The following is a 25,651-nucleotide window of genomic DNA, read 5'->3' as shown; positions in this document are numbered from 1 at the left end:
AAACAATAATTTAAGGTATCTGGGACAGAGGAGAGTCCCAAAGAAATGGCATCTCTCTAAGAACTCTTTGCTTAAAAATAATGAATTTTTTTGCTTATGTGATACTTATTTTAAATCAGTTAAGAAAAATCGGAAACATTCTCATCTAATTAATCCCTTATGGTGATCAACTGGCTTTTATTACACAAAATTCAGAGAACAGCAGAGATGAGACAGACAAAAGCTGAGCTCATAAAGCTGATCAGCCTTTGCTGAGGTGTTGAAGATTGCTAAAGTGTTCCTTGGGTTGCAAACAGAAGTCTCTAGCATGAACTTTTAAGAATAGAGACACCACAAAAGACAAGCAATATAAAGTCCACAATTAAAATTCTCAGGGCTTGAAATGTCCCATTATGGATCATTAATATGTGTATGGCTCTTTATCAACGAATGTTAAGATGGTAAAAGTAACAATTACACTGGAAACTTTTATTTTTTTTAATTTTTTAAAAAATATATTTTTTATTGATTTTTTTACAGAGAGGAAGGGAGAGAGAGCTAGAGAGCTAGAAACGTCAATCAGAGAGAAACATCGACCAGCTGCCTCTGGCACACCCCCCACCGGGGATGTGCCCGCAACCAATGCACATGCCCTTGACCGGAATCGAACCCGGGACCTTTCAGTCCGCAGACCGACGCTCTACCACTGAGCCAAACCGGTTTCAGCTATTTTTTTTAATTTTTTAAACTAATCTCATTTGATCTCCACAATTCTCTGAAATGAGGCAGATATTATTCCCAAACGTAAGTAATAATTTGAACCATCTAGCTGGTTGCCAAAAAATAAAACAATCCTACATCTCCTACATCTGTTAAACGAAATGTTACAACTTTATTTTTTGTTTATTTATTTTTTAATATATTTTATTGATTTTTTTACAGAGAGGACGGGAGAGGGATAGAGAGCTAGAAACATCGATGAGAGAGAGACATCAATCAGCTGCCTTCTGCACACTTCCTACTGGGGATGTGCCCACAACCAATGTACATGCTCTTGACCAGAATCGAACCCGGGACCTTTCAGTCCGCAGACCGACGCTCTATCCACTGAGCCAAACCAGTTTCGGCAAAATGTTACAACTTAAAAAACAAAACAAAACATTCTAGAATAGGTTTACATTGAGGTTTTTCATTGAGTAATTCAAGCCTTTGGGTTCTATTGCTTTATATACATAACTAATGCCAAATCCCTTAGATTACTAAAAGAAGGGTCACACCCTCTAAAAACAGATAATTTTGGAAAACAAAAGTCACTCAACTTGCACAACCTGCAAAAGAGGAAGTGAGCCCAAACTTGCCCTTTGGTGTGCAACACTAGCAATCTCTTTACATATCATTTGCTATATCCCTTTCAAATCACAGGAACACCTAAACATGTTCTTAGCACATTTCTTTAAGTTAAACCCTAATTATGTTAGGGCAGCAACATCCTGTGTCATTCAACAATGCAAAACTAACCCTATCTTAAAGTAGTTAGGATAATTATTTTTTCTGTCACCTTAGAAATTCAGAAACATTAATGTGATTGCATGTACACCATTGTCCTTTAGCCCTAAGTAGTTTAACGTGTGATAATCAAAAGGACTCACATTTACTGGAGAGACCTAAGAAGAAATATGAACAAGATAATCTGTAGAAGCTGGAGCCTCTCTATTACTCCAAGACCTATAGCTGTTAGAAACAAAAAATGAAGGATAGCAGCCTGTTATTTGGCTTTGGGCAGAGGTTTCTCGGAGTAAGCTAAAGAAACTGCCAGATTTCAGGAGTGCTTACAGGTGAACACACAAGTCAAAGAGCAATGCTTTTTAAAAAATCCATTCTAGATTTATCACAAAGAAAATCTGACTTGAGCACATCACAACCTCACCATTCTTGTTCATCGTCATTGTGCACATTTACTCTTCCGTTAACTTGGTTAAAGGTGGTTCCAATAAGGCCAAAGTTGAGAGCTTTTCCCCTCCACCCTTCAGTTCCAAGCCAATTACTGCTGCATTGACTTCAAACAAGCACAAGTGTGCAGATAGCCAGACAAATTTATCACCACCGCTAATGAAAACACAAATGCATCTTTACACCCTGACAAAGGATCATTAACCTTTCCTTGATATTTGAAGGCTATATAACACCTAGAAAATTCAATAGTTGTAAACTTATTTGATCACTCTTTAAAATATATATTCCACACTCTGGCCGGGTAGTACAGTTGGTTAGACTGGTGGGCTGTGAGGTCCAAAAGATTGGCAACCACTGGTTTAAGGAAACTTTGAGCCTCATCCTGATATGCCAAGGTTGTTGTCCTATCTCCAGTCAGGGTACATGCCCGAGTTGGGAGCATGATCCCCAGTTGGGGGAATGCAGAAGGCAGCTGGTCAATGATTCTCTCTCATCATTGATGTTTCTATCTCTCTCCTGCTTTCCTCTCTGAAATCAATAAAAATATGTATATTTTAAAAAGAATAGCTTATTGATTTTTTTAGAGAGAGAGGAAGGGAGGAGAGAGAAATATCATTGTGAGAGGGTAACATCAATCGATTGATTGCCTGCTTCCTTCATTCCCTCTACTGGGGATCAAGCCCTGATAGGGAATTCTCCTAGTGCTGTGGTTGGCAAACTGTGCCTCCTGAGCCACATGCTTTGGCCTCCTGAGTGTGGCTCTGCCACAAAATACCATGGCCTGGGCGAGTCTATTTTGAAGAAGTGGCATCAGAAGAAGTTTAAGTTTAAAAAATTCGGCTCTCAAAAGAAATTTTAATAGTTGTACTGTTGATATTTGGCTCTGATGACTAATGAATTTGCCGACCACCACTGTCCTAGTGCATGGGATGATGCCCAACCAACTGAGCCATACTAGCCAGGGCCCCAAAAGGATTTTCAAAAGCAAAAATTGACAAGCTATTTCTAAGACTTATCTGGAAAATAAAATAAGAATAACTAGCACATAAAAAAATGATGTAGGCCTTGACATACAAGATATCAAAATAACCACTAAATCTATGTTAAGTAAAACAGAATAGTATTAGTATTGATATATGGACAGAAAATATATTAACAAAACTTAATAGTATAGATGAAGACCCCAAATATCTATTAGAGTTTTATTTTATCGACTTTTTACAGAGAAGAAGGGAAAAGGATAGAGAGTTTTCTAGAAACATCAATGAGAGAGAAACATCGATCAGCTGCCTCCTGAACACCTCCCACTGGGGATGTGCCCACAACCAAGATACATGCCCTTGACCACAATCGAACCAGGGATCCTTCAGTTCACAGGCCAATGCTCTATCCACTGAGCCAAACCGGTCAGGGCTAATATAAAATATTTGTAACATTTCAAATCAGTGAAGTGAGAATGGACTAAATAAATTGTATTAAATAACTGATTATGCATTTTGAAGAAAGATAGATTTCTATTTCACACTATAAATAAGAGGTCAGATGTTTTAAAGAATGAAATATTTTAAAAGTATAGATACATTAGGAAAAAATGTGAAAGAAAACTTTTATAATCCTTGGAGTGGGTGGGAAGGGTTTTTTAAAGCAAGATACAAAATTCTGAAATCATAAATGTTAACACATTTTACTGCATAAAAATTAAAACCCTTTATAATAAGATGCAAAGTTAAAAGAATGCAATAAGCTTGTAAAAATGATTTTTTCCACATATTCAGAAAATGCAAAATACATTAAAAAAAAACAACACAAATACCAATAGAAAAATGGTTATTAAGTACAAAATGCAAATCATAGCAAAAAAATGAAAAAGACCAATAAAACTATAAAAGGATGCTAAACTTCTATAGTAACATGGAATTTGTGAATAGAGAAGTATTTAAGAGTAGGGATCGTAGAGTCAGACCGTGTTTGTGTTTCCATCCTGACTATAATTTTAGACAAGTTACTCAACATCTCTGTGTCTTTCATCTCTAATGGAGAATAATATCTAACTCATAGGGTTGTTAAGAAGAGAGAATGAGATAATAAAACAATGCCTGGCACACAGTAAAAAATAACTGCTATTTAATCTCATCATTAATATTACCAGGGTTGGTGAAGATACAGGGAAAGATATACTCTTACAACTGGTAACAGCAAATTGGCAAAGCCTTTTCAGAAGGCAATTTGGCAGTATGTATCAAATATACTGTATAACCTATACATACCATTAGCCCCACTCCTAGAAATTTACCTAAAGAAATGTTCCTATCTATTGATATATATATAAAAGCCTAAGCAACCGGCTGACTGAACGACTGTTCAATTGTCTGACCAGTAGTTATGACTCACACTGACCACCAGGGACAGATGCTCAATGCAGAATGGAAACCACAGGCATGGAACAGACTGATGAATTTCAGAAGGTAAGGGGGAGGGGAGGGAAGGAAGAGATTAATCAAAGATCTTATATGCATACAAGAGGCCTGGTGCATGGATTTGTGCACAGGTGGGGTCCCTTGGCCTGACCTGTGCCCTCTCGAAATCCAGGACCCCTCAGGGGATGTTGGAGAGCCAGTTTTGGCTTGATCTTTGCAGGCCAGGCAGAGGGACCCCACTGGTGCATGAATCTGTGCACTGGGCCTCTAGTATGAATATAAAGATATATGTATCAGAACTTCAAGTGCAGACCAACCATAAGAGCTCTGAATTGGGAGACAGGAAATGCTGGTTCTAGTTTATTTCTACCAACAACAATAAATCATGTAACTCCTGTGCAAATAACAACCATCAAAATATTAACTTGACTATTTTAATATTTTTTAGTTTTTTACTCTGTAAAATGTGATGGCATCTTGTCCAATATGCCTCAGAGGAATACTTTTAAAATGTGGTCTCTGGACCATCAGCATTAGCAGCATCTTTTCCAGCTTCACTCCCGACCTAGAGAATCAGAAACTCTAGGAGTGTGGGGCAGGGATTTATGTTTTCATAAGTCAACTAGGTGATTCAGATGCAAGTTTAAATTCAAAGATGAGCACATGTGAAATCACTTGGATAAATATAGAGCAAAACTGAATCCACTTGGATAACTATAGAGCATTAGTACCATTACAAATTTAACAAAAATAAAACTGTTCTCATCTTTCAATTTCATTAACAGATATATTTTTGGATAATCATCTCAATATATTCCTCTTTTGCTGAGTTTGAGGTCAAACTTCAAGACAGGAAGTTAAACTCATATTTAAAACAAGAAAATAAACATTTTAGGTCAAGGACAAAAAGCTCAAGCTAACCTCGTTAAAAAAAATCAAGCAATGTCTTAATCACTTAAGTTTCAACACTTTAAAAAATATATATATATATTTTTATTGATTTCAGAGAGAAAGATAGAAATATCAATGATGAGAGAGAATCATTGATCAGCTGCCTCCTACAGCATGTGCCCTTGACAGGAATCGAACCCAGGACCTTTCAGTCCTCAGGCTGCCACTCTATCCACTGAGTCAAACCGGCTAGGGCAAGACTTTGGAACAGGTTTTCATAATGGGAACACTTTTAATGTTAGGTTTTGCCAGCATTTTACCTAATAATTCTTGATCCTTCCCTGAACTTTTTAGGACACAAAAATAGCTACCTATCTTTTGATCAGCTATTTGTTTAGCATATAACAACACTACAAAAGTCTTGGCCTCTTGTTTAATGATCATTTCTAAGGGATTGTTGTTGACTCTCTAAAAATAACATAGGCTTCTATATTTTTCAAAAATTCAGAATTCTGTTTTTATTAAAAAGTATGTATAGACTCTTAAAGGAAATGAAACTTTTCACGATCATTTGAGGGTGTGATTCAAGACTTTTAAGTCTGATTAGATGATGCTCTGAGTTGCTCACATTTTTTTTTTTTTCTTGTAGAACTAACACTCATGACAGTAACTATACTTTGTTTTTGAAGTGAATTCAATCACTTAATATCTTCAATAATACATAAAAATTACACATATTTGGTGAGTTATATACAATGGAAAGGAGACATCTTAATCTAATAATGATAATGTAATTCCCAATAAGATACAGTAAAACCTCAGTTATTCTCTATTTTCAACTATACGGTACCTAACAGTTAAAAGTCAAGGAACTAGAAAGAGCTTGTGAAATCACCAAAGTAAGTATCCAAAGGCTATATTCTAAAGGTCATGAGCTTTCTCCATAGCAGAGTCTTTAGGATCTCATTCTGACCTTTTTACTCTGACACAATTCTCATGGGATTTGTTACATGGCTTCTAAACCCACAGCAAATCTGAGTAGCAAACAAGAGAAGGAAAAAAATCTCTTATGAGGGGTCCTCAGAAATGAAAAGAGAACCACTGGGCTAATAGTATTCATGGGTCCAAGTAGCCCTTTCCCCACATATACACTTAAAACTTTTTGAGTCAGTCTTCTCTAAGAACTCTAAATCTTAATTTTTTAGTTGCTCCCACTAGTCTTTGCTTTTTATATATCTGGTACCACAAAGAAATGCTCACACCAGTTGAGTGTTTAGGCCTTAGAACCAGCTTCCCTTTAGGAAAGAGATTCTTAATGTTTTATGAGATCACATTACTTTGAGAATCTGATTTTTAACATGTATTTATCTACCCAATATTTTCATGTAATCTTAAGGAGTTTCTGAAGCCAGTCCATAGAATTCTAGGTGACCATGGACCCCAAATTAAGAACTTCTGCATAAGGTGCCAAAAATGTTTAAGTTAACAAAATTTGGGATAGTATTCAGAATGATCCCTAGAGATTTTTAAATAATGATGAAGTAGACAATAAAAATGATGACTAAAGCAAAACTAATAAAATACATTTTAGAGTAAGTGAATATTAGGATATTAGTCTCTTTTAAGAAAAAAAAGTGGCAAGAAACAAAATTAAAAGAGAAATATTTTGCAAATTCTTTAAAAGACTGTTTACTGTAGCATCGAAAGTCTTAGAATAGCAAATATATTTTTCACTAGTAAGTTGAAGATGTTACCAGTTAAAGATTCCTAAGAGTGTAAGTTATCTTGCAAATACAATGACAGAATATCATTTTCCTAGAGGTTAACAGCACCTGCCTAAGAAACAGATCAGGATTCTAAAGCAAGTTTTGTCATTTACTTGCTTTATGGCCTTGAACAATAGCTTAACTTCTCTAACCCTCAGCTTCATTATCTGTAAATAGAACAAAGAAGTTCACATGATTGCTGTGATGAATAAATAAGATAATATACATTAAACTAGTAGCATAGTAACAAGCAATCAATAAATGGCAGTTATTAGGTATTGTTTAATTTTAATTAACTCGTCTTTTTGTGTGCAGGAATTTGTAGTTTGCAAAGTGTTATAGTGTCTTATGATCTTTTGGGGGTAGGAATCACTGTATCCTCATTTTACAATGGAAGAAACTGAAGACTTACCCAAAGAAATCTGGACTTATTTGGTTACACTAGGAAGCAAGATTAAAAACTCCTCCCATACCCTGCCCCTGCTAAAAGCTTATAAGCTCTGATTTTTAAATTTTGCTTAATCTTTTTTCTTTTTCTTTCTTACTTCCCACTGGGCAGCTAACAGCATGTCCAGGCAATGCAGTCTGGTAAGGCTTCCAGGGCATACAACAAGTTGGAGGTAAGTGGAGCCTGGATGTGTTAGTGGCAAAAGGGCACCAGATGTTAGACCTTTGTTCAGCAATCTTGGTACTTGAGTTCTGGCTAAGAAAGAATCCATAGCCAAGACTCCAATATAAGCAGAAGTTCACTTAGAAAGCCACAGAGGTAGAAGTGAGCTGTGGAAGAATGTGCCAGCTGGTCTGCGTGGGCTCAGGAACAAGTTACAGAGGCAAGAGAAGGGCCCTGAGAGCTTAGGAGAAAGCAAAGGTGTGCGTCTGGAGGGAAGACAAGAAGACACCAGCATGCTCCACTTAAAAATTAGCTTGCTACATTCGGCCAAACATTTAACTAACCCTTACGCCTTGCAGGGCTAGACAAATTGATTTCTAAGATCTTGTATGGCCCACCCCTGCTCTAGAGAGAGTGTGGCCTGTTTGATCTTCATTAAAACTAGTTACACATACATAACAAAATTTGCCTTTTAACCATTTTTAAGTGTATAGTTCAGCAGCATTAAATAGTTCGCATTGTTATGCAATCATCCCCAAAACTTTTTCTTCTTCCTCAAATGAAACTTTGTACCTCAAAACAAACCTTCCTCCATTCCTCCTCCCGAAAGCCCTGGCAACTAGACTATTCCAGGTACCTCATACATTTGGAATCATATGGCATTTTCCCTTTGTTATGGCTTTTTTTTTTTTTTCTCTCACTTGGAATCATGTCTTTAAAGTTTATCCATGCTATAGCATTTGTCAGAATTTCCTTCCTTTTAAAGGCTAAGTAAGAGATACTTGTATTATAATCATATTTTGTTTATCCATTCATCCATTGATGGACATGTGAGTTGCTCCCACTACCTTTTACATTTTTGAAATATTGTTGACACTATTATTTTGAGATTGGTTGTTCAGTTTCAGATTATTTACTCCCTTTCTTCTTTGTTATTCCATACATACCCCCCCCCCCTTTTTTTTTTTAAAGGAAAACACAAGTAAACAATTGATTTAATTCTGTGGAGTTTACAGTATAGAGCAGTAAAAGAACTGTGTTGTTGTTGTTGTTTTTTGGTGGGGGCTATTTTTTAGGAGCTCCACCATGAATCTACACAAAGGGGAAAAGCTGAAACTCAAATGAGTTTAATTTGATTTGGTAGAAGGACAAACCATTAATTAAAATAATAAAATAAATGTAAGATTATTTACAAATCACTTTACATGCCATTGTTGGGACCTTTAATAAGAAATAATGGAAAGTTTCTGTTGTTGGACATTCAACTAAGAAGTCCCTCAAGGGTGACCTGGAGGAAGACACAATCCTTACTTAAGTTCCAGGAGTCGGGACCCCTCAGTGGGTGACTTTCCTGCAGACACTCCAGAGTGAGTGCAAATACACTGCTAAGACCAAACGCCTGCTATCTGAAGTAGCACTAACCCACTCCACTGGTTTGAGGATGCGACTTGAATAGATGGAGTTCCTTTGCTTTGCGCTTTATAACTGCGAGGTGAGATTCAGCTTCAGCCCATAGTTCTCAAAAATGGCTAAACCACACATTTAAAGGAAGGAAGGAAAACTCTAGAGACTTCAAAAACAGTCACAAAGATGCGCCTGAATCTTGTACTTTAGTGAATGAAGCTTTGCATGCAGGCTTGGGTTGTGAGCACGTACTACTACAGGGGAAGACAAAAAAACAAAACAAAACAAAACAATAGCCAAACTACTGAAATCCCGTTTTTGAAATAATTCCAGACTACAAGCAGCGGGAGTGAAGAATAAACTGCCTTTCTTTGTGGGAACGGCTTGCAACAGAAACCTATGGTCACACGAAAACTTATTTGAAACAAAACCAAAACAACAAACACGGGCGCTTGATCACTAGCCGACCCGCAAGGGAGCCCTCGCATTTCCGGCTGGCTGTTGAGAAGACATTCACCGCCCTTCACCTTCAGTCTCCTGAGTGCCATATGGCTCGGCTGTCAATCGGTCACCAAACAACTTCCCTGAGAAGACCCCACCTGCAGATACCCTCAAAGTTTACCAGAAATTATCGCAAAGGATTCATCTGTCCGTTCACCCACCCCCACTCCCGGACGCTTTCTGTCTCCAAGAATTACCCCATTCCTCCACCCCACTGTCCTCCCTGGACGCCCCGGGACCGCCAGGAACGCAGGGTGCAATTTCGCCCTCGCTTGCATGCTTGCTTGCTCCCCAGGATGTTGGGGGAAGCGACTGTTAAAACGCAAACTTTCCCAGCGTTAGCAGAGGGCAGGAGGGCGCGCGGCATACTCACAGCTGGTTGATGGCGTTTTGCGAGATGACCGCGTTGGCAGAGAAGTAGGGGATCATGTCGGGGCCACTGAGGCTGCAGGTGCAGGCGGGAGGCGCCTTCCTTTCGCGAGTCAACGTGCTCAGGGTCATGAGGCCGGCTCAATGCTTTCAGGTCCGCATCCTGGCCTCGGTCCGGCTCAGGCACGAGGCGATCGCGTTGGGATCTGCCCGGCCGGAGGCGCGGACAGCGCGGGCTCCCGGCGGCCGAACTGGGACCGCCGGGTCGCGCGGAGGCAGCCACCGCAGCCCCGGGGCTCGGCAGTGGAATCCTGGCGGCAGGGCGCAGCCAGCAGCCCGCCCCAACCCGCGTCCGGGGCGGGGCGCCGGCTGGGCCGACCCTCCACGCCCGCCGGGTCCATCCCGCCGCTGCGCCCCGCCCCTGAGTTCGTGGCACTCCCCGATCCCGCTGCGCGCGTCGGGCTTAGGGGGACAAGGGTCATCCCCCCCAAAAGGCCGCGACTTGGGTGAAGTAGTGAAGCGAGTCGGCGGTGGGCAAGAAAGGCTCTCACATTTCTTGGGAATGTTTCAACAGAAAGTTCCTTTTAACAGGCTCTACACAGGGAATCTCAAACAAGCCCCATTTTTCAGATGACTTTAAAATTTTAAAAGGCTGTTCGTTAACAAATGTAACAATTTATCAACGGCTTCCTATGTGCTAAAGGCTGGTGAAATCCAGAGATTAGCTGGATTTTTAAAATTAAATTTAATATTTTTATTGTCAAATTTTACAATGTCTCCTTTTTCCGCAATTGACCCCTTTCTCATCCCTTCCCAGGCCGGGCAAGCCCCTACCGCCCCAGTGTCTGTGTCCATTGGTTATGCTAATATGCATGCATATAAGTCCTTTGGTTGGTCTCTAACCCCCTAGCTGGATTTTTTTTTTTTAAACAAAACAGTTAAAATTATGATGGAAAAAAATTATTGCCAAGGTCTGCTAACCTTTGTAAACAGATTTACAAAACGCTTTCCTAACCATCCTCCAAACCAAAGATTCACAACCTTAGCTGCACTCGAGAATCACCTGTGGAGATTTAAGAACGCCCAATAATCACTTCACCCAAGACCAATCAAGTCGTAATAATCTCTTGAGGTTGGAATCTAGATGTCAGCATTTTTCAAAGCTCCCCAGGTGATTCCAATGTGCAGCCATGCTTGGGAAATATACTACTATTGTGCCAAACAATCTCGAAAGGAAGACAAGCTAGAGATTATATCCTCTTACTCACAGATGTGTAAAAATTCAAAGTCAAGCCAGTTGACCTTGTTTGATGTCACTTTGATGGGAACTCCAGTTTTATGACTCCTGATCTAGGGCCTTTCCCACCAATCTGTGAGGCCTTCATGAGTTTAAGCCTGTAAGCCTTTATCGTGTTCCTAACAACTCACTGAGCAGTGCCTTTCACCTGACTACGGACCAGCTCTTTGTAAAATGAGAATCTTCTCTCTCCTACATGTAATGTAGTGGCTTACAAAAGAGGCCGGCCCCATGGAGGCACTCAATAAAAGTTAGCTTCCTTATTTCTTCTCCTTTTAATCTCATCAGGACAAATATTTTTAGGCACCAGTATGTTTAGCTTTTCTGAATATTTGATTAAAATGTATATCATTAAAGCTGCGTTAGTGATTCCAGAGCCAAAAATTAATGATAATAAAAAACAAAACAATTTCACTATCCAATTATAAGAGGAAAGAGACTAAAATTAGGGGAGAAAAAGTCACCATAAGACTCAACATATGCTAAAATCAAGAAGAAATGTTATTTTTAAATATAAACTTACAGATCTCTTTTCCTATTGGGAAGTCTGGCAATTTTCAATATGCTAGTAATGAAATAATCCAAACTATAAATTCAGTGTCTAAAACCAGAATTATTCTTCTGTTAGTTGATCCTTCCATAAAACTTGTTACCAAGGCACTGAGGGACTAGAAATATGGCAAACTCACACTGAAAATAGATACTGGAAATAGATACCTAAGGTTCCTACAGATCCAGTCATAGGAAGGAACCAATTGGTGAGTGAAGAGTTAGTGAAAGGTATAGATCTTGGAGTCCAGTGCATCATTATCTTCATCCATCTCTAAGAAGGAAAATGTTTGAAAAATTTGTTCTGGCTGTGTCAGCAGGCACTCAAATGCAGGGTAAGGAAAAAAAAATCTGCTGATACACCCCAAAATAAATTGCTTTAAATATCTGGCAAAGTTGCCAGTTTTAAAGACTTCTTCCAGGCTGTAATTTATTATAACTTCCTGCAGTGATTAAAAAACATGGGCAGCAGGCTGTTTACTAGTAAACAGCACTGTTAAGGTGATGAGTCCAGTTCCTTCCATGACACAGCAGAGATGAGATTTTATTGAAGTCAACATTAAATGATGTCTTTTAGGAAAGAGGATGACATGTTAATCATCTGAATCTGTCTTATAAAGAAGTCAGTAGGCCCGCACGGTCAGTGTTGCTCAGTGGTTGAGCATTGACACCCTATTGACTCCTGGTCAGGGCACAATGGAATCGAACCAGCAACCCTCAGTACACAGAAGCATGCCCAACTAACTGATAGATCTCTCATGGATGCTTCTCCCTTTATTTCTCTCTCTGCAAAATTGATAAAAACATATTAAAAAGAAAGTCAGCAGGAAATGTATCATACTTATTCAATTCACACTTAAAAAATGGTAGAGATAAAGATTTCATAAATATGTATACTTGCCTTTTATAAATAGATTCCTATAGTGACATCCCAGAAGTGCATAGTCCTTTGTTTTCCCGCAAAAGACCCCTGTCAGTGCCTGCTCAGCTAAACAGACTATTTTAACACCCCCATCCAGGCTTTTTCAAAAGCTTTTCAAGTTAAATTCTTGCTTTGAACTGTAATATAAGAAATTGGGAAAGTGCTAGAATATGCCTCTCAATTTTTAAAGAAAATAATTAAATCATCTTTGCAAACTGAGATACCTTTAAGGAAACAGTTCTTTCTACAATTGCCTGTTTTAAAAAGTTGAAAAATTTCCTTTATTTTCACACTCTTTACAATGTCAAAATGTCAATCAATTTAGTTTAAGCTCAATTTAATTCTTTACTCTCCACTGTCGGGAAACAAGGCTCTAGGGAGCAAGCTCTCTGTACCCAAGCATCTATTGAATAGGACTTCAAAAATAATTCCAAATTAGATTGAGCAGCATGAAATACACAAAGCTAGTTTTCTACTCCCCAGAAGTCAGAAGGAGCTTTCTCTAAAAAAATTTGCACAAAGTTTCCTGAAGAAAATTGCTGCATTTCTTTACAATGTGCTAGATTTGAAATTAATTTTGTCATATCATTTGCTGACCAATTCAAGGCTCAGACATATGAATATTCTAAAGTGTTAATTTGGCACTTGACAGCATTAGCTATGACCAAGTAGATTTTTATAGAATTACATTTAAACCATTAAAAATTGATTTGAGAGAGAGAGAGAGAGAGAGGGAGAGAGAGAGAGAGAGAGAGAGGGAGAGAGAGAGAGGGAGACATTGATGAGAAAACGAAATATTCATTGTCTGCCTCTTACACTACCCGCTCCACCCAACGGGGATTGAGCCCACTCTGGAATGAGCCAGCAACCCTTCCATGCATGGGAGGACACCCACGTAAGCCTTGGCTATCTGGTGCATCAAAGGGTCGTGGTTTCAATTCCCAGTCACAGCACATATCCAGGTTGGCGGTTTGATCCCTAGTTGGGGTGTGTTCAAGAGGCAACCGATGTATATTTCTCTCATATCAATTTTTCTCTCTCTCCCTTCCTTCCTCTCTTTCTCAAAATCTTACAAAACAAGCAAGCAAGCAAACAAAACATATCCTTGGGTTAGGCTTAAAAAAATGCACATACCTAGTTATAAGAAAAAAATTATTATACCAATTAGAAGATCTATTTTTAAAAAATATATCTTTTTATTGATTTCAGAGAGAAAAGGAGAGGGAGAGAGAGAGATAGAAACAACAACGAGAGAATCATTGATTTTCTGCCTCCTGCATACCCCACACTGGGGATCGAGCCCGCAACCCAGGCATGTGCCCTGATGGGGAATTGAACCTTGAACTTCTGGTTCATAGGTCGATGCTCAACCACTGAGCCATGCTGACTGGGTTTTTTTTTTTTTTTTTTTTTAATTTAATCCTCACCTGATGAGTGAGGATATGTTTTTTAGAGAGTAGAGAAGGGAGGGAGCCTCTGAGCTTCCGAGAGAGAGAGAGAGAGAGAGAGAGAGAGAGAGAGAGAGAGAGAGAGAGAGAGAGAGAGAGAGAGAGAGAGATTGATGTGAAAGTTGAGACATTGATTGGTTGCCTCCTGCTTACATCCTGACCAGGGCCAGAGATAGAACCTGCAACCGAGGAGTATGTGTCCTTGACCAGGAGTAGCACCCACAACCCTTCAGACTACAGACCAACACTCTAACCACAGAGGCAAACCCGCCAGGGCGATTTATTTGTATTTTTTTTCTAAGGGTGTGGCTAGAGAAATAAATAGTAAATTAATCCCCTGAGTGTCAAAGGGGGAAAAAAATACTTTAAAGAATTACAAAACAAAAAGCCTGTTACCTGGAGTAGCAAAACATTCTATCTCCTGTTAGTCTGTAAAACACTAGGATAAAACTCTCAAGATAACACCCCTAATTTTTAAACTTGTCCAGACAGCACTAAGAGGTATCTCACTACGCTTAGTCAAAGGCACTCTTCATACAATACAATAAACCAAACTCTGTAAACAAAGGCTCTTAGAAGCAATCATGTTTTGCAATCACCATGTGGCTAATCGTTTTATTTAAAAGAATACCTGACAATAGTTTTAAACACTGGATGGAACAATGTCACTGAGCCCTTCCACTCCCTTCCATGGAACTTTCCACCATAAGAGCAATGGGGAATACTAAAAAGATTGCATATCAACCCCATGAGAAGCAGTCTCTAAGGCATTCATCCATCCCACATGGTCTTAACCACCATATGCTCCAGTAGGAAGAGATGCTGAAATGCTGCTTTCTTCAGGTTACAAAAGCCGTATGCTCTATTGTTTAGTAAAAATAATAGGCATTTATAGATCACTTTTCACATCCAACACACCTTATAAAACATTTAACCATTTAATCTCCACTCGAAACTTTTTTAAACTAGTTTTTTTTTTTTTTAAGTATAAGTAACATAAGTAACACATGGGGAATGATTACTCCCCCCCCCCCCCCGGCCCCTTACTCATTATTCAGAAAGGTAAAATAAAAGTCACTCTTCTTTCCATCATCCTACTCACAGGGATGATTGTTAATACTTCCAGAAATTTTCTTTTCATATGCATACATTAATATAATAGCTGCCCTTTAAGAAATACACATGAGCCCCAGTACACCCCATCTTTTATATACTTCATTAAGAGTTTACATGTAGCACCCAATTCTCACAACCTTATGATTCTATTATTATCTTTATAAAGCTCAGAGAGGTTAAGTAACTTGATTAAGGTTATTCAGCACTATTTTAAACCCAGCCCATAATTCTGGCTCCAGAACCCGTTTTCTTATACTGTCTCTATGATGGTGGAGATTCATTAGAGAACAGGTTAAGTCTGGAAAGTCTACTGCCAAAAGGAAGAACTCCTGGAAATCTTAAAAATGCCCACCTCACTGCACCTGTTGGTTTCCCCTCTATTTCATCCTAGCTATGTCTAGCAGACCCTGGCAATAACAGGGACCTAACACAATATTAAAAATTGCAGTAAAACGATGTTTTGGCTGTTGTATGCCATCTTCTTGCTAGCAGACACCTCAGAACTCTGCATTTCAAACTAATATTCACTACAGATACTTTTTAAAGCACTTATATCTATAGACTAGAGGCCCAGTGCATGGATTTGTGCACCAGTGGGGTCCCTTGGCCTGGCCTGTGCCCTGTCGCAATCTGGGACCCCTGGGGGGATGTCAGACCGCTGGTTTTGGCCGGATCCCAATAGTAGTGCACAAAGCAGCAGGCGGCCAGGGAAGAACTCTAGCCCGGTGGGGCTCTGGCTGCTCCCACTCATCCCAGCCCACTGCTCTGCTCAGTAGTGCTGCTGGAGGCAGGAGAGGCTCCTGCCACCACAGCTGCGCTCGCCAGCCAAGAGCTGGGCAGCATCTGGTGCCCATTGATCAGCTTAGTGGCACTCCTGCTGTGGGAGCGCACTGACCACCAGGTGGCAGCTCCTGTGTTGAGTGTCTGCCCCCTGGTGGTCAGTGCATGTCATAGTGACCAGTCAACCAGTCATTCGGTCTCTTAGGCTTTTATATATTTAGATTTTTTTTTGTTTTCCTAGACTTTTGTTTTTTACATAGCATCTTACTTCATGAAGGAGGCATGTAAATACTTGGCAAGTCATAAGCACTAAATATACTCTGGTTGGTTGATACTTTATATCACACCCCACTATATTTTTTCTTTGGGCTTTAGGTAAATATTTCCTGAAGGAATCAACACATTAATTAATGATGGAAGTTCTCTCCCCTGCAAGCTTACCCCACACCTGGAATAGGGAGAAACCCCTAAGATTCTTTTTCATTGCCTCAGATTTCTCCTGCTGCCTCTTGCTTTTTGGGTAGATGTCTCCTTCATACAGAGAATCCAGTAAAGGGCCTGGAATACAACCCTGTAGGTAAGGGCTTTATTTTTATTTTCAAGCTTGCCCTAGACTTTCAGGAGCCAAAAGTTCAAATCACAGCAGGATTGATTCAGCTCTTTCACAAGCAATTTAGGACCATGTAGTTTGTTTAGGCTGGTCAAGTTTCCAGGCTCTGGCTGAGCAGCATCATTATCTCTCCAAGTTTTTATGTATCAGCTTCCCTGGCCATATTTCACTTTCCATGTCTTTATTCTCTGAAATCAGGTGAACATGGAAAATTACATACTTAACACAATTATGCACTTTTTCTACAACCATGTAAAATAGCTTCAAGGAATTTAAGTATAATACAGGAAGTGTTTTTTTCCCCCTCTCTTTCTCTCTGAGTTAGGCAAAACCAAGAAGTAAGCAAAAGTTATACTCCTCAATCCTTGGTAGAAAGGTTGCACTCTGTATCATTCTTTTAGTTAGTACATCAAAATAACTGAGAAAAGATAAGGTGCTGTCAGATTCTATTCAATCCACCTCAGTTGGAAGGCTGACTGAACAAAGGATCTTAAGTGAAGTGAAAAGCACTTTGCCAGGGGAAAAGACAACTAAGTAGTAAATATTTCTTTTAATTTTCAATTGTGGAATATTTCAAACATATAGCAAAGAATAGACAGGATAGCAAACAGCCAAATAATTCAATAGATGCAATATTGTGTACTAATGTTTTACTTTTCAGAATTTAATAAAACATTACAATTGAAAGCCCTGGCCAGATAGCTCAGTTAGTTAGAGTGTTGTCCTGATATGCCAAGGTTGTGAGTTCAATCCCTGGTCAGGGCACATACAAGAATCAACCAATGAATGCATAAATAATTGGAACAAATGTATATTTCTCTCTCTCTCTTTCTTTCTCCCTTTCCCTAAAATCAATAAAGACACATACATTAGAGTTGAAGACCACTGTGAACTTCTCTATGAGCCCTTTCCCACCCTCTGTACATATAATTATTCTCCTGAATTTGACAATTATCTTTCAATTTGTATTTTTTATATTATATATGGTATATTTTTATTTAATGATAAGTTTATTAAAAAAGTTAAAATTATAGCTTGTAAAGCATTGAAATTTTTTTTATTTCTTAAGATTGCTAAATGAGATATATGAAAAAGATTAAATAAAACATTTTTTCCTGCTTAAAAACTAGCCCAGGGATGGATAAATAAGTATATATCTGATAAAGCCAATACAGTAAGCAAAATGTTAACTGTAAACCCAAGACGGATGTGTACTGTACAATCCTAAACTTACCTACATGTTTACTTCTTTTATAATAATACTTTGGGGGAAAAACCCAAAGCAAAAACCTCTAGTTCATATTGTGTCTAAAAATCTCAGTAGGGATATCAATTGGTTTCAGAAATTTAAGGACTTAGTATGTTTACAGAAGATAATAATTAGGCTTGATAGTCTAATTACTGTTTAAGCTCTCGCTTTATGATGTCTAACAGATAAAAAGAGAAAAGATCAGTTCCTCTAAGATTTATTCTTACATAGTTACTTCCTCTAAAGCAGTTATTTCAGCTTTGACTTTTCCATCCTTTTCTAGAGAATTCATAAAATGGTTTGTTTATAATTCCCCTTCTCACCATGATTTAAGCCCAAAGCTGGAAAACTATTTATGGTTGATAAGCATTCCTAATAAAATGAGTACATTAAATAATTAGAAAAGAAATACATTAAAATTTTTAAAAGGCCGAAACTGGTTTGGCTCAGTGGATAGAGTGTTCGATTCCAGTCAAGGGAATGTACCTTAGTTGCGGGCACATCCCCAGTAGGAGGTGTGCAAGAGGCAGATGATTCTCTCTCATCGACGTTTCTAACTCTCTATCCCTCTCTCTTCCTCTCTGAAAAAAATCAATAAAATATATTTAAAAACTTAAAAAAAAATACTTTTCTATTCCCTCTCACAAAACTCCTGAATTCCATTATCTTAGGAAAATGTTCTGCTACAAGCTGACATGAGAAGAACTAAAAGGACATTCACTATTGATAAAATACCACTGTGATATAATAGTACGCAATAGTACTTTGCCTACAAATTTGAGGTATTTTCAGATGTACAATATATATTATTTATGCCTTACAATACACATTTAGTTTTTTTTTAAGAGTGAGTCTCAAAGAATGAATGTACTTTAAAAATAAAAAAATAATTTCAATTATAGTTTACACACAATACCATGCCAGTTTCAAGTGTACAACACAGTGATTAGACATCCACATAACCTACAAAGTATCAGCTCAATAAGACCAATACCTATTTGACACCATACAGTTATTATAATACTAGAGGCCTGGTGCATGAAATTCATGCACTGAGCAGGGGGGGGAGTATCCCCCTAAACCCGGCCTGTTCTCTCTCATGGGGAGCAGGCCTAAGTTGGCAGGCAGACATTCCTCTCGCAGTCCGGGACTCCTCACTCCTTACCATTCAGCTTGCTGCTCCTTAGCACTGCCGGGGAGATGGTAGAGGCTCCCGCAACCACCACTGCACTTGCCAGCCACGAGCTCGGCTTCTGGCAGAGCAGCGCTCCCCCTGTGGGAGCACACTGACCACCAGGGGTCAGCTACCGTGTTGAGGGTCTGCCCCTGGTGGTAAGTGCACTTCATAGCAACCAGTCGTTCTGGTCATTCCACTGTAATGGTTGCTTAGGTTTTTATTACATATATTATTGACTTTATTCCCTATGCTATACTTTATATCCCCATGGCTGTTTTTATATCTGGCAATTTGTACATCTTAATTCCCCAGCCTTTAAAATGTTTAAAAGATTGGTTTTAGAGAGAGAAGAAGGAAGGGAATAGAGAGAGAAACATCCATCGGTTGCCTCCCATACACTTCCCAACCGGGGATCAAACCTGCAATATGGGTATGTGCCCTTGCTAGGAATTAAACCCACGGCCCTTCAGTGCACGGACATTACTCCAACCAAGTGAGCCACATCAACTGGCGCTGCCACTATGGAAAACAGTATGGAGGTTCTAAAAATATTAAAAATAGAACTACCATATGATTCCACTTCTAGTATTTATCCAAACAAATCCAAAATTCTAATGCAAAAAGACATATTCTCTCCTATGTTCTTTGCAGCATTATTATTAAAATATATATATATTTTATCAATTTTTTACAGAGAGTTAGAAACATCGATGAGAGAGAAAAATCGACCAGCTGCCTCTTGCCCGCAACCAAGGTACATGCCCTCAACCAGAATCAAATCCAGGACCCTTCAGTCCGCAGGCCGACGCTCTATCCACTGAGCCAAACCGGTTCCGGCTCTTTGCAGCATTATTTACAAGAGCCAAGATGAGTGGATTAAGATGGGATAAATTTATACAATGAAATAATACCCATAAAAAGGATGGAATCGCTAAGACCGGTTTGGCTCAGTGGATAGAGCGTCAGCCTGCGGACTGAAAGGTCCCGGGTTTGATTCCGGTCAAGGGTATGTACATTGGTTGCAGGCACATCCCTGGTGGGGGGTGTGCAGGAGGCAGCTGGTCGATGATTCTCCCTCATTGATGTTTCTAGCTCTCTATCTTCTCCCTTTCTCTCTGTAAAAAGTCAATAAATTAAAAAAAAAAAAAAGGATGGAATCTTACCATTTGCAACAACATGGATGGACCTAGAGGGTATTAAGCTAAGTGAAATAAGTCAGACAAAAAAGAGAATGAATGCACTTTTAAAGGTCATGCAATCAATACAAACACAGGTCTTCTAACTCTAGTACCAGTGTTCTTTCTACATAACTAAGAACAATGGTCCAGAAATATTTTTTTTGTTTTAGTGACATTTTATGTCTCTAAGTCCTACCCCCCCCCCCAAAAAAAAAAAAAAGTAGAAAATTTCCCTCTATAAAGTAAAAGAGAAGCAATGATGGTTTCCTGGGGGAAATTAGCCTTTAAGAAGTGGACAGGGGAAGAATTGCTAGTAAAACCAACTGGGCGGCTACGGGTAGAGCGTATAAGAAGAACCAGCAAAGAATGATGATAATAAAGCCAAAGGAGGTGAGAACTGCAGAAAGGAATGGTCATTAGTATCATTTAAGATGGTGACCAAAAATATTCACTGGCAATCTTAATAAGAGCAACAGTTTGAGTGGTGCAGGTAACAAAAGTCAGATATCATGGGTTGAAGAGTGAATAGAAATCAACAAAGGACTTAAAAAAGTCACTTGGTATTCTGTAGAATTCACACTCCAACCTACCTAAGACAATCAACATTTAACTCAGTTGCATATTAAAAGTGATTTCATTAATTTCACATTCCAGCTCTTAAAAAGGATAGATAAGCAAAGCAAAGCAAAACAAACAAACAAACAAGCAAAAAAACAAATTGGCATGCCCAGCATATGTTAGCTTATTTAAAAAGGAATTTAAACTTAATGTCGACTGCTTTTTGTTAGATGAAGAACTAGGCTGTAGTGGTTTTGAAAGTTTCTGAAATATGTACTATAAAGATTTATTTGTTATTATGGACATAAAATTACAACCCTATTTTGAGAAGAATTCAGTTTATATGGATAAAAAGGAGTAATAGTAAAAATACTAATAATAGTTACTGCTTGTTGAGTGCCTGTTACTATATGATAGGCACTTAACCTTCATATTTCACATTCTTATGAAAAATTATAAAATATTGTTTATATTACAGAGTTGAGGGAATGGGTATAAAGAAGCTAAAGATCCTTCCCCAATGCCTAAAAATAGATGAAAATCATGGTTCTTTATTCATTCCTTCTACGGAAAGTTACTGAGTACCTTCTATGTGCAAGAATTCAAGGATATAATAATAATAGAGATTGTCCCTGCCCTCTCTCAGTTGTAACTGGCAAGCATAGACAACAAATACTGTGTAACAGTAGTGTTGGATGTACTGTAAAAGGGAAGCTGAGAGTTCTGTTAGAAGATGAGGTGAGAGTTTATACACAGAACACTAAGGATTGTTGTAAGCAAAGGTGGCTCATAACCAATGATGTGTTTTAAACAGCTTCTAAATTTCCTGAACTTTTGTTTGGTGTTTCAGCAGAACAGCTGTTTTAGGGCTGGGTTACGTCATTGATAACAGGTTCTTTCTTCTCTTGCCAAATGGCTGCTTAGCTTGGGGAAATTCCCAGTGAATAATTAACACCAGAATAGTCTGCTAGTTATGTTTATTAATACATTATATCTACTTCAGGAATCGTAGTGAGTCAGAGAAGCAAGTATATGAGTTTTTGTTTAATAAATATTCATTGAATGGACAAAACAAGGTGATCAGTGCCTTTAAACAGGATTTTCTAAATGGCACCCAGTGGCTGTGACTTTAGGTTGAATCAGATTTGACCTATTGACCCAGAAATGGGAAACTGCTTTTCTAACATTAGATTTGTACTAAACAAAAACTTTATTGGTAACTAAAGCCTGCCAATTTCTCTCCTTGTTTTTCCTCAGTAAATTATCTTAATTCTATATGATATAAAGGGTGTCAGTCATAGCAGAGAGATAAATCAGGCTGAGTTTGTAAAATAAAATGGGAAAGAATTTAGACAAATACTAATGAAAGTACCATCATTTTATGTCTTTACATATTTGGTGCTCCCTATAAGCTACTTTATTTGATTTTTTAACAATCATATGGATAGATGGGCAGATGTCCTCATTTTACAAATGAAGAAACTGAAGTTTAGCATAGTAAGAGGTGAGACAAAACTAAAATCAGGTCTTCTTGCTCTTAGTTCATTGGTCTTTCCTTCTATTACACTGCTGATTGTCCACACTTCTCTTCCTGACCCCTTTGAATATATAAAAGAAAATCAACACTAACTAGCTAGGAAAGCTAAAACAGAACTGAATTTTTATCCTTAGAAATATATTATAATAAAGATAGAAAAAACAACAACAATATAGTCCAATTCCCTGCCATTACACAGGTATAAATGAAAACATTTATATGCCTATAATTTATATACATTTCCTGCTTAATCATAATTTGAAGAATAGATGCTGCTCTGGGATAAATCTTCACTTTTACCTGGGAAATCTTATTTTTCAGAAATTTTGATCTCTAAGCAACTTGTGAAAATACAAAAAAAAAAACCATTTTGAACTTTCTTTTCTGAAGAATATATTCTACAAATAATACTAATATTCAACATATTAGTTCTATTAAATGCTCTGTAATTTCATTTTGTAAAAATTCCCCATTAGATAGATGGTTTACTCATCATCTTTTGAGATAATTAAATATGAAGGTTGTTGAAGTGATATGGAATTTGATGATGGTGGTTATTGAGAGTTCTTTTGGGTTATAATGGGAAATCTTTTGGTAGAATATATTTCCTTTAAAATATATTTAAAACAGTCAAAACCGGTTTGGCTCAGTGGATAGAGCCTCGGCCTACGGACTGAAAGGTCCCGAGTTCGATTCCGGTCAAGGGCATGTATCAGGTATAGTAATAATTAATGTCGTTTTTAAACATTCGTTTAAAATCTTGCTTGGCGTTGACTTGTATTGACAGAACCTTCAAACACGTGGTATCTACAGAACGTGTAAAGTGCAATTAACAAGTTTTGCTTGAAAAAGTTTGTGTTTGGTTTGGTTTTTGTTGCAAAACTAGGGCTAAGAAGATGGCAGATGAAGAGCATATTCGGCACTGCATGCCTTACAAGTTCCAATTAGGAAGAAAAGCAAGTGAGGCTGCAAAAAACATCTGTAGTGCTCTTGATCAAGATGCAGTTAGCGCCAGAAAATGCCAGCATTGGTTTGAGAAATTTCGCGAGGGAAATTTTTCGTTAGATGACAAGAGTGGTCGAGGCCGTGTGTCCAATTTTGATCAAGAAGCTCTTCAAGCTCTTTTGGTGCAAAATCCTCAAATTACCCAACAAGAGCTTGTGACAACTTTAAATTGTTCACAAAAAACAATTTCCAATCAATTGCGTGCACTTGGCAAAGTCCAAAAGTTTGGAAAATGGGTTCCTCATGAGTTGACCGACAACAACCGTAATCAAAGAGTCACAATTTGCAGTTCGCTCCTCTCTCGTCAAAACCATTTGCCATTTTTAGAGCAAATTGTTACTGGAGATGAAAAATGGGTGCTGTATGTTAATTAGAAAAGGCGGCCTCAATGGTTGGACAAAAATGAGGCTCCGCAGCCCACGTCAAAACCTGACTTGCATGCGAAAAAAGTGATGTTGTGTGTTTGGTGGAATTTTAAAGGAATTCTTCATTATGAACTTTTACCATCTAACCAAACCTTTAAAAGTGCAGTGTATAGTGCCCAATTGGAAAGGTTAGCCCAAGCTTTAAGAGAAAAAAAACCCGCGCTGATTAATCGGAAGGGCGTAATTCTTTACCACGAAAACGCACGACCGCATACTGCAAGAATCACTGCTGAAAAACTGCGCCAGTTGGAATGGGAAGTTCTCCCTCAACCTGCATATTCTCCTGATATTGCCCCTTCCGATTACCATTTGTTTCGTTCTTTGCAAAACTTTCTTCTTGGAAAAAAATTTAATAATGAAGAATGCCTCAAAAATGCATTGACTGAATTTTTTGCATCAAAATCACAAGAATTTTACAACAGAGGGATTAAAATGCTTCCTGAGTGTTGGGCACAAGTAGTAGAAAACAACTGCAACTATATTGTTGATTAAATTTTGTTGTATTGTTTAAATAAATTCGATTTAAAAAAAGTATTAGAAAACGACATTACTTATTACTAGACCTAATACCTTGGTTGCGGGCACATCCCCAGTAGGAGGTGTGCAAGAGGTAGCTGATTGATGATTCTCTCTCATCAATGTTTCTAACTCTCTGTCCTTCTCCCTTCCTCTCTGTAAAAAAAAAAAAAAATCAATAAAATATATTAAAAAATATATATATATATTGATATATATATTGAGATATGTGTGTATGTATATATATATATATATATATATATATATATATATATATATATATATATATATTTAAAACATCATTGGCTGGTGTGGCTCAGTTGGTTGAGAATCATTCTGTGTACCGAAGGGTTGTCAGTTGGATTCCTGGTCAGACATATGCAGATTTGATTCCTGGTAGGGAGCCTGCAGAAAGCAGCTGATTGATGTTTCTCTCTCCCTTTCTCTGTCTCTAAAAGTCAATTTTAAAAATCTTTAAAATATATTTAAAACATAAACATACACAAGTGAAACATATATACAAATAGGCCCTGTGCATGAATTCGTGCATGGGTGGGGTCCAGCCAGCTTGGCCAGGTGGAAAGGATATGGGCAGTTGGCCGGCCTGCCTGCTGGTTGAACTCCTGGCTGAGGGGACAATTTTCAAATTAGCCTTTTATGCCAAAACTGGTGTGGCTCAGTGGATAGAGCATCGGCCTGTGCACTGAAGGGTCCCAGGTTAGATTCCGGTCAAGGGCATGTACCTTGATTGTGGGCACATCCCCAGTAGGGGGTGTGCAGGAGGCAGCTGGTCAATGTTTCTCTCTCATCTGATGTTTCTGACTCTCTATTTATCCCCCTTCTTCTCTGTAAAAAAACCAATAAAATATATTTTTAAAAAAATTAGCCTTTTATTTTATAGGATATACTCTGAGTGGCCAGATTATTATGTGTTCAGATTATTATATATATATTCTATATACAGTGGTGCCTCGCATAAAGAACGCCTCGCACAGCGAACGCTGCACACAACAAACTTCATTTCATGATTCATACAACGAACTTCGTTTCACACAACGAAGTCGCCCGAGCTTCCACGACCACTTTGCCCGAGCTTCCACGACTGCTTTGCCCGAGCTTCCATGATCACTGCCGATGTATTGCATCCTTCCGCGCAGGCACTGCAGGCAGTCGTTAGTCACTGCGCTTAACTTAAGCACGTATCACGGCAATCGTTCTTCATTACGAATTAAATCACGCACGTATCACGGCAGTCGTCCTTTTAAGTTAAACTCAATATTTTTTTATATAATTAAAAAAAAATTATGTTTTTAGATGTATCTAAATAAAAATAATAACAAAAAATTTATCTTTTTTTATGTCATCTTAGCATATTTTATGCTACAGAACGAATT

General features: G+C 38.2%; 1 protein-coding gene across 20 annotated transcripts in view; it reads right to left on the bottom strand.

Annotated features, from left to right (window-relative positions):
- Positions 1-25,651, bottom strand: part of SSH2 (slingshot protein phosphatase 2) — a 211,806-nt gene that overhangs the window by 94,960 nt on the left and 91,195 nt on the right. Inside the window, exon 1 of one of the 20 annotated variants that reach the window (XM_036408671.2) lies at positions 9,895-10,224. The exons of 17 other annotated variants lie outside the window; for them this stretch is intronic. In XM_036408671.2, coding sequence (XP_036264564.1) covers positions 9,895-10,022 — 128 coding nt within the window. In that variant the 5' untranslated portion in view covers positions 10,023-10,224. Of the gene's footprint in view, positions 1-9,894; positions 10,225-25,651 lie in introns of those variants that run through there. 2 more of the 20 variants (XM_036408680.2, XM_036408674.2) reach the window with 2 other exon arrangements.

The sequence above is a fragment of the Pipistrellus kuhlii genome, unplaced genomic scaffold, assembly GCF_014108245.1.
Source record: "Pipistrellus kuhlii isolate mPipKuh1 unplaced genomic scaffold, mPipKuh1.p scaffold_m20_p_39, whole genome shotgun sequence".
Lineage (NCBI taxonomy): Eukaryota > Metazoa > Chordata > Mammalia > Chiroptera > Vespertilionidae > Pipistrellus > Pipistrellus kuhlii.
This window is presented reverse-complemented; position numbering and strand designations above follow the sequence as displayed.